We start from the raw sequence: 9,915 nt of genomic DNA on the forward strand, positions 1-9,915 counted from the left end.
TCAGGCAGTGGTGGTGCACCCTAGAGGTAGGCACATCTCTGAATTCAAGGCCAGCCTTGTCTACACACAAAAACTCTGTCTTGAAAACCAAATGGGGGGGTGGGGCGGTGAGGGAGGGGGAAGAAAAATAGAGATTAAGTTCTGGAGACAGGGGTGATGGTTGAACAATCATGAAAATGTAATTAATAGCAAAATAATACATAATAATGTTTAAAGTGGTAAATTTTATGTTAAAAACACAACAACAAAAAAACCTCAAAGACATAATTGCACACGATTGAAAGACAAATCATGTTTATGATGTCCTACACTGAATTTTTCTCTAATTTTTACATACTTTTTGAAGTTTGGAGAAATAGAAGTAACTCAGTAACGTGCTTGTTATATAAATGAGATCTGGGTTTGATTCCCAACACAAGCACAGACACAAAGACACACCCTCATACCTGTAACAATTAATGGGGAAAAAATAAGAATTTAAAAGAGAGCAAGAATACATGAGGGTTTGGAAGGAAGGAAAGGGGGAAATAATATATTATAAATCCATGCCCTTGCCCCATACACAAAAGAAGCCAGGTGTGGTAGCATCTGCTTGTATCTCAGATCTCTGAAGACAGATGAGCCCTGGAGCTCACAGCCCAGACAGCCTAAACTACTCAGTATGCTACAGAACAATGGAAGAACCCTGTCTTAAAAAGTAAGGCAAGGTTAGGCATGGTACCACACACTGTTAGCCTTCAGTCACCATACTTAGGAGGCAGTCAGTCAAATCTCTATGACTTCCAGGGCCCCTTGACCTGTACAGTGAGATTCTGTCTCAAAACAAAACAAAAAATTTACCAAGTTGGATGGCTCCTTAGGAATACCACCCAAAATATATCCCCTGACTTCCACATACACATATACTGACACACATTACACATACACACAAAAATAAAATTTTGAGGGGCTGAAGAGATGATTAAGTGGTTAAGAGCACTGCCTGTTCTTCCAGAGGACCCAAGTTTGAACCCCAGTACCCACATGGTGGTTCACAACAGTCTGTAATTCTAGTCTCCGGGAATCCAAAACCACCTTCTGGCTTACAGGGACATGGCACAAATGTGGTGCAAAGCCATATATGAAAACAAAATAAGATTAGTAAACTTGAGAGCTGGAGAGATGGCTCAGCAGTTAAGGGCACTGACTGCTCTTCCAGAGGTCCTGAGTTCAATTCCCAGCAACCACATGGTGGCTCACAACCATCTGTAATGGAATCCATTGCTCTCTTCTGGTGTATCTGAAGACAGCAACAGTGTACTCATATATATAAAATAAATAAATCTTAAAAAAAAAGAAAAGAAAAAAAGAAAGCTAAAGATAATTATAGAACATTAAATATTTCTATTTTGGTAAAACTTTTTCAGTATTATAAATCTGTAAACCCTCCAAAGAGACATAAAATGTTTGATCAAACTTTGATCAGTCTTGTCTCTCAGAGGCACTTGATGAAAAACGCTTTTGAACAAAATGCCTACCAACATTCTTTAGCTTATATCTAGCCCTTTCTAGTGTCAAGGAATTTACCATTCTCTATAGCATTGGAATTCAAATTTCTAAAACCAGCAGAGCATCCCAATGAGCACCAAAAGTGCAATGTATTCCTTTAAAGGCACTGTTCTCATTGAGCTCTCTCACTCCTACCTTCCCTAACCCACCAGCTAAGACTGGTGACAGATCAACCACTGACATTTGCAGTTAAGTTTACAAAAGCTTGCTGCATCGTACATACCATGCACTACGAAGCAGATTATCAGGAAGGGCAAACACAACAGCAGCTATCACTGAGTGCCCACCACATGCCAGTCCTGAACTGAGCAGCTTCCCTATGCTACCTCTAACAGCTCTCCTGGGCGGTAATGCCCCTGGCCCATTTCAGATGCAAGAAACTAAAGACTGAAAGGTACGGCTTGCCAACTATCACATAACCAATAGATGTCACAGTGAGGTTTTTATTGAGAGTATGGTTAAGTATTTGAACTCTGGAGCCTTCAAGCCAAACTACTTTGCAACCGTACTTGATTCTAAAATCCTACTGTAAAAGGGGAGCAGTGGGCTTCAACCTAAAGACTCTATGAAAGCAAAGGGTAACAGTGTTCCGAATAATTAAAGGCTTTGACCTCCTCCCATGTATTCCCCAAAACCATTACTTCCTTACTTTTTAAGGAACTTTGAGGCCAGAACAGTTTGTTTTCCTTCGTCTTCCTCAGAGTCTGAATCAGAAGATGTGGAACTGGTGTCCCATTCTTCGTCTTCAGAATCTTCAGAGTCCTCATCATCATCCTTTGAGGGAAGAGAGGACCAGGATGAAGACAAGGTACTCTTTCTGCTCCTCCCACTGACACATATTCCAAGCATTACCATTGACAGAATATGGAATCAGGGTATCAGATGAAACAGTCCACTCTAACTCTGGAGGGGAGTACCCACAGCTCCCCCGCACAATGGGGAGCCTGGCAGTTGGATCCCAATTCACCTAGTGTCCAATACAAGACACCCATTCTTAGTCAAATCCCACTAACTCACTTGTCTGAACCTAAGGATACCATAAGATCACACTTCTTCTTCCCAAGACCTAAATATCCTGAGAGGAAATCACTCCCAGGATACACCTGGAAAATCTTACTTCCATCTTTTTGTGGAACTTTCGACTCTCCCCAGAAGATTCTGGTTTCTTCTTCAAGAAAGGTGGACCACTGACTCCATCGTCATCCTCATCCTCATCTGAAGAGCCTGGTGGAAAGTGGGAGGAAAGAAAGCCAGAACACTTAAGGCCAAGACTGAAAACAGAAACTAGATCAAAAGAAGCCTGGCATCGGGCCTTCCAATTATCTTCAATAGAGGTCTTCTCTCACCTTCTGAGTCTTCCTCATTCTTTTCTGCATCTTCATCTGCAGACTGCTCAGGGTTCTGCATTAAGGAAAATCAGAGAACTAAGATGCCTACCATGAGCCAAGCATCCTTTAACTCCACCACTCAGGAAGCAGAGGTAGGAGATCATTGTGAGTTCAAGGCCAGCCTGGTCTACACAGTGAGTTTCAGGAGTCAGAGCTATAGTGAGACCTCCAACTCATCAACAAAAGAACAAAAAGTCTGCCAAATATAAGCCATCCTCCTTCTGAACCCCAGTCGGTTTGTTATGGTCCTCTCCTTAGCCATGTGCCATCCACTCATGCCTTGAGTTCTGTCACAGGATCAAACTTCTAGTTCAAAACCTTAGGCTCTGGCTGACCCACCTGCTTGTAGTTGGTGATGTGTGACTCGAAATCTCGGTTGTATTTCCGGATCTTCTGGCGCAAGGTACTCAGAGCCTTGGCATTGTTTTTATTCATCTTCTTTTTTCCTTCTTTATCTTCCCAAAGCTAACGGGGATAAAAGGAAGAATAGGGACCTGAGACTAAGTGGCATTTTCAAAACAAAGACTTTAAAATCACTTCCCGGGATCTTCCTATCTAGACACCATCTGTACCATTATTAACCAAGACTGTTAACTAAGCAACGCTGGGGACTCAATGGACACAAGTGACCTAGAGCTGACCTACACTACAACTCTAAGTTACTTCTTGAAGACCTTTATAAATCTCTACTACAAATGCAAAATCACAAGCAAAAGATGATTACAAACATAAATACAAAGCCAGACGGTGGTGGTGCATGCCTTTAATCCCAGGACTAGGGAGAAAGAGGCAGGGGATAGCAGATCAGAGTTCGAGGCCAGCCTGGTCTACAGAGTTCCAGGATGGCCAAGACTACACAGAAAATCCCTGTCCTGAAGAAAAAGAAAAAAAAAAAAAAAAAAAAAAAAAAGAAAGAAAGAAAGAAAAAAAAAATATCAGGAACAACAACAAAAAACAGCAAAACTCCAACAAATATAGTCAAGCTCTTGTCTAAGAATAGGTTTCTCTCCTTGCTTTATCTCATTTTCTATTTTCTAGGGAGCACTGTACATAACAAGGCAAAGAGCCCCAAGGAGAGGCCTGGCAGCAGACAGTAGCATAGCCAGGCCCACACCCTCTGTATGCTCAGTCACACCTCATTAAGGTAGTCTTCCAGGTCAGCCAGGATTCGGATATAGAATCGGGGGACACCTTCCTTATCCACAATACTCTTGGCTTTCCCATATGCCTTTCCCAGGAGCTCAAACTCTTCTAGACACTTGGTGACATCTCGAATCTTCATGGCATTACGGATAGTTCGGATAAGGTTGGTCAGCTCCTCAAACCTGAATGGGAGTTCAATACCAGATTGGCCATGTCTATCGTGGAGAAAGCAACACCATCACTCCCCCTAACCTCTAACCTACTATGGCCTCACCTCTTGTCCTTAGCACTTCGGACAACTCTCTTTGTATCCTCCTCATCCTCGCTCAGTAGCAAAGGCCTGTATGAAAGGAACAAACAGAGATCATTAACTTTTTAGTCTTAGCCAGTATCATTTCCCTTCTCAGATGAGGACTTGTTTTCTGACCCTTGTTCTTCATACTCATCTTAAACAGCTGCAACTCTGAATGAAGTCTCTTGTCAAACCCTGACAGTAACTACAAGAATGGCCTCAAGAACAAATAACTGAAGAGCTGATGTACTGTATGGACAACTAACTGCCTAAAGGCACATACAGCTGCAGAAGTAGCTGCAGACCAAGGGCCCCTTAACTCTAACCAATGGGAAAAGCGTCAAGGAGCTGTACCTGGCCAGATTCTAAAAAGAAACATTTCCCCAAATAGGAGAGACCACTAGTAAAGAAAAGTTTTAGTGACTTCTAACACCCTCTTTGCTTATATTTTTTTTCAATGAGATGGGTCAAAGCATTCAGTTAGCAACAATATCTCTTATTTTTTTTTTTTTTGGTTTTTAGAGACAAGGTTTCTCTGTATAGCCCTGGCTGTCCTGGAACTCACTCTGTAGACCAGGCTGGCCTCAAACTCAGAAATCCCCCTGTCTCTGCCTCCCAAGTGCTGGGATTATAGGCGAGCACCACCACCACAACTGGGCCCGTCTCTATTCTTTTCTTTCCATGGTATTAACTTTTCCTGATAATTTTTTTATGGGACAGGTGACAGTACTAGTTTTTCACTTTGGACAACATTAAGGTATCATATTCACATGGATATGTAGGTATGTATGTTCGTATATTCATCTATAATTATCTCCAAGTCTCTGAGGAGGTAGGTATAAATGTCTTAAAACACTACAGGCACACAGCATAAACAATGTTGTCTTGAGAACTGTTTCAAAGTTCAAAAAAATTTTAATTTGCAGAGATGGAGAAAAGACAGTAAATAAAGATGAACACAGCAGTGTTTAACATTTGCACACAGAGCCAAACGACAGGATTTCAGAGCCAAACGACAGGATTTCAGAGCCAAACTAAACTAACCAAACACTGAGGGTTTCCTTCCATGAACACATCATCAAAGACTAAGCTTGGTGGGAAGAGCTAAGGCCAGTGCGCCACAGACAGGGGCGAGAAGGGATACGAGAAATGGAATGTGGGCAAGGTTTACGAGGCTGCAGACTTCGAGGCCCTAATAGCTGATGCAATACTCAGCAGCGGGAAACCTCTCCTCTCCCTTAGTGCGCAGCACGCTGCCAGAGGTCCCCGGCCCACTCTCTCCCCTCGCCCACACGAGCCCCCGCAGCCCGCCAAACCCGTTCTCCCCGCGCCCCCAGCTCACTGTTTGCCGTAGTTCCCGGAGACGGGTTTGGTGACGAGCTCCTCCCCGGACAGGGACGACTCCGACTCGCTGTCCGAGCCGGTGGTGAAAAATCGCGACATGGCGACGGCGCTGAGGGGCTGAGGCGCTCGCGGCCGGAACCTGAGGGAAACCGCGGTGTCAGGGTTTTGAGGCAACCGCGGCTACCATCTTCCGACCCGGACCCCCGTTCCCGCCTGCACGCCCTCCCCCTTGCCTTCCACGGAGCACGAGGCCCAAGAGACAAACCAGCTGAGCTCCCGAGTCCCGGAGAGAAAGCGAGACAGGCGCGACGCCGGAAGAGAAAAAGGTTGTGGGCGTCACTTCCCGGAAGCACCAAAGAATGCGCTAAAGAACTACAATTCCCAATGGCCTTTGCGCTATTCAGGGCCTGGGACGAATTAGTTGAAGAGGTTTTAAGTCTCAAAGAGTCTAAACTAAGGCTGACCGCCTGCTTCCTAGGACCGCCGGGACTAGCTGGAAGACTGAAAATACAGAATTTAGTAACCGCCTCATGGTGCACGTCTGTAATTTCCTACACTAGGAAGGGTAAAGCAAGAGGATCATGGGTTGAAGGCCAGACTGGACCAAAAAAAAAAAAAAAAAGGTCTGAAGCATGTTCCAGGACAGTCAAGAGAAAACCTGTCTCGAAAAACAAAGCACAAAAACAAAAAGTATAGATGCCTATCTGAACTTCAGATTAAGAATCTAAGAGCTAAGCCGGGCAGTGGTGGTGCAGGCCTTTAATCCCAGCACTTGGGAGGCAGAGGCAGGCAGATTTCTGAGTTCAAGGCTAGCCTGGTCTACAGAGTGAGTTCCAGCACACCCAGGGCTACACAGAGAAACATTGTCTCGAAAAACCGAAAAAAAAAAAAAAAAAGAATCTAAGGGCTGGTGTCAACGTGATGCTGATGGCCTGCTAGGTTTTGGAGGGGCGTCGTTGTAGTTGTTGTTATTTTGATTGTTTTGTTTTGTTTTAGGAAAAGGTTTTAAAAGTATGGAACACTTCATGAATTGGCATGTCGTCTTTGCGCAGGGGCCATACTCATCTTAACTGTATCTTTCCAATTTTAATACTTGTGCTGCAGAAGAGAGCACGATTTTGCAGGTTTAAGCAAACTTCCTAGATCTTGAGTGTTGGAATCCTAGCTTTACCGTTTTCTTAGGCAAACTTTCTAACTTCTAACTTCTCTCTGTCCTCTCCCTGTGGTACAAACAGAGAGGAATAATAGCACTTGTTCATTTGATATTCAGAGAATAAAATGACAACATATGAAGTGTGAGGGACAGTACTTTGTACAAAATGAGCATATACTGGCCATGGGACCGACGAAGTGTTCAGATGAAAAAGCACTTATCTATCACCAAGCATAAGAACTTGAGTTAGGGGCTGGAGAGGTAGCTCAGCTGTTAAGAGCACTAGCTGCTCTTCCGAAGGTCCTGAGTTTGAATCCCAATGAGATCTGACGCCCTCTTCTGGTGTGTCTGAAGACAGCTACAGTGTACTTACATATAATAAATAAAGAAATATTTAAAAGAAAAAAAAAAAAGAACTTGAGTTAGGAGGCTGGTGAGATGGCTCAGCGTTAAGAGCACTGAATTAAATTCCCAGCAACTACATGGCCGCTCACAACCACCTGTAATGGGATCTGATGCCCTCTTCTGGTGTGTCTGAAAACAGCTACAGTGTACTCATATACATTAAATAAATAATATTAAAAAAAAAGACCTTGAGTTAGTTCTCTATGGCTACAGAATAGACAAAACAACTGATAGTTGTTCTCTCACCAGTTGTCTTTACTGCATCTTTACTAATAGAGAAAATGCAAATTTCTGGTGGCCTTTGCAACATACAAGGCCTGGGATGAATTAGTGGCAGAGGCCCAAAGTCTTAAAGTCTAAGTCTGACTAGCTGCTTCCTAGGACTGCTCCCTCTCTCTGTCTCTGTCTCTCTCTTTTTCTCTCCCTCCCTCCCTTCCTCTCTCTCTCTCTCTCTCTCTCTCTCTCTCTCAATGTAATTTTAAAAATAATAAAAATACTCTGTCATTCAGTCATTATTTCAGGAGTATTTACTAAATATTGTTTTGTGGATAAACAATGTCATAGGCACAGGATACAGCTGTGAGTAAAAGTGGGCAAAATGTAAAGGAATTCACGTCCATATTTGTTTGTTTGTTTCTGAGACTAGGTCCCAAGTAGCCCAGGCTGGCCTCAGTCAGCTGAAGATGAGTATGAAGTTCTAACGTTCTGCTTCTAAGTGCTGAAATTACAGGGTACATCTCCATACCATGCTGAAATTACAGGGTACATCGCCATACCATGCTGAAATTACAGGGTACATCTCCATACCAGGGTACATCTTGTAGTGCTTAGGATGGAACCGAGGGTCTAGATCCATACCACGCAAGCATTTCACCAACTGATGTCTGGGATGCCCAGAAATAAACAGTGAAGTATAATTCTAGCAAAATGCCACCGTTGGGTGGGTTTTCTATAAAGACGGCCTTGAAGTCAGAGGCCTGAGGCTTTGCCTGTCCCTGCTGGCAGTGTACGTACGTCTGTGTGTGCCTACCTCAGCGTGGCCCGAGTGCCAGTCTCTCATGTACCTGTGTGCTGCCCGAGCTCAGCTTTCAGGATTAAGTCATTTTTGATGCTATGAAGAAACCATGCAAAAGCAAAGCAACTTATAGAAGAAAAACTTCACTGGGGCTTACAGTTCCAGAGGGTGAGTCCATGATGAACTGGGCAGGGAGCATGGCAACAGCAATGGTGCCAGAGCAGGAGCTGAGAGATGATACAACAAAGAGGCAGAGGAGGAGAGAGACAGAGAGAGAGAACTGGGAAGAGTATGGGGTCCAGAAATACACCTCCTCCAAAGGCATACCTATTATTTTCTTGTTTCTTTTTTTTCTTTCTTTTTTTTGTTTGTTTTTTTTGAGACAGGGTTTCTCTGTGTAGTCCTGGCTGTCCTGGAACTCACTCTGTAGACCAGGCTGGCTGGCCTGGAACTCAGAGATCCACCTGCCTCTGCCTCTCAAGTGCTGGGATTAAAGGCATGCGCCTGGCAACAAACAGTTTTAAATGTCTGACATCTTTACTAATAGAGGAAATTCAAATCAAAACGAGAGGGAGATGCCACATTCACTAGAATGGCTATACCAAGACCAAACCAAACACACACACACACACACACACACACCACAGGGAATAGCCAGTACTGTGAGCTCCTATGAGCCCTGCTCAGTTGATTCTGTGAGCTGTTTTCTTTTTTCTTTTTTTGAGACATAGTTTCTCTGTGTAGCCCTGGCTGTCCTGGAACTCACTCTGTAGATCAGGCTGGCCTGGAACTCAGAAATCCACCTGCCTCTGCCTCCCAAGTGCTGGGATTAAAGGTGTGAGCCACCACTTCCCGGCGTGAGCTGTTTTCTTATGGAATCCTTGACCCATTTGGCTCCTACTATCCTTCCACCCTCTCTTTTGTAGGATTCCTGGAGCATCTCCTAATGTTTGGCTATATGTCTCTGCATCTGCTCCTATTAGTTGGATGAAGCCTCTCAGATGACGATTATGCTAAGCTCCTGTCTACAAGTATAGCAGAATATCATTAGGAATAATTTCATTGACATTTTTTCTTTTTCTTTTTAGATTTATTTATTTACTTATTTTACGTATATGGGTACACTGTAGCTGAACAGATGGTTGTGAGCCTTCCTTCATGTGGTTGTTGGGAACTGAATTTTTGGGACCTCTGCTCACTCTTGTCAACTCTGCTAGCTCTGTCCCTGCTTGCCCTGGCCCAAAGATTTATTTGTTTTTATACATAAGTTCATTGTAGCTGTCTTCAGATGTGCCAGAAGAGGGCGTCAGATCTCATTACGGATGGTTGTGAGCTACCATGTGGTTGCTGGGATTTAAACCTTAGAAGAGCAGTCAGTGCTCTTATCCGCTGAGCCATCTTTCCAGAGTCTATGGATTGTAGCATGATTATTCTTTATAGCTAATATCCACTTATGAGTATATATCATGTTTATCTTTCTGGGCCTGGGTCACTTCACTCAGGATGATTCTTTTTCTAGTTCCATTTATTTGCCTGCAAAATTTCATGATATTATTTTTTAATATAATGGTATGTAAATGTACATTTTCTTATCCATTCTTTAGTTGAGGGACATTAAGGTTGTTTC

At 43.5% G+C, this 9,915-nt stretch overlaps 1 protein-coding gene and 1 non-coding gene across 3 annotated transcripts in view; both read right to left on the bottom strand.

Annotated features, from left to right (window-relative positions):
* LOC116102957 (eukaryotic translation initiation factor 3 subunit C) overlaps positions 1-6,080 on the bottom strand; it is a 17,883-nt gene extending 11,803 nt beyond the window's left edge. The window contains exons 1-8 of one of the 2 annotated variants that reach the window (XM_031388274.1): positions 5,981-6,080; positions 5,714-5,854; positions 4,354-4,419; positions 4,072-4,261; positions 3,276-3,401; positions 2,895-2,949; positions 2,666-2,772; positions 2,198-2,322 (exon numbers count right to left, since the gene is read on the bottom strand). In XM_031388274.1, the coding sequence (XP_031244134.1) occupies positions 2,198-2,322; positions 2,666-2,772; positions 2,895-2,949; positions 3,276-3,401; positions 4,072-4,261; positions 4,354-4,419; positions 5,714-5,814 (770 nt within the window). In that variant the 5' untranslated portion in view covers positions 5,815-5,854; positions 5,981-6,080. Of the gene's footprint in view, positions 1-2,197; positions 2,323-2,665; positions 2,773-2,894; positions 2,950-3,275; positions 3,402-4,071; positions 4,262-4,353; positions 4,420-5,713; positions 5,855-5,948 lie in introns of both variants that reach the window. The other variant, XM_031388273.1, reaches the window with a different exon arrangement.
* A 642-nt stretch (positions 6,081-6,722) lies between these two features.
* Positions 6,723-6,829, bottom strand: LOC116104219. Its single transcript, XR_004123751.1, has one exon. It is a non-coding gene; the product is annotated as a U6 spliceosomal RNA (small nuclear RNA).
* Positions 6,830-9,915: the final 3,086 nt, after the last annotated feature.

The sequence above is a fragment of the Mastomys coucha genome, unplaced genomic scaffold (assembly GCF_008632895.1).
Source record: "Mastomys coucha isolate ucsf_1 unplaced genomic scaffold, UCSF_Mcou_1 pScaffold21, whole genome shotgun sequence".
Taxonomy (NCBI): domain Eukaryota; kingdom Metazoa; phylum Chordata; class Mammalia; order Rodentia; family Muridae; genus Mastomys; species Mastomys coucha.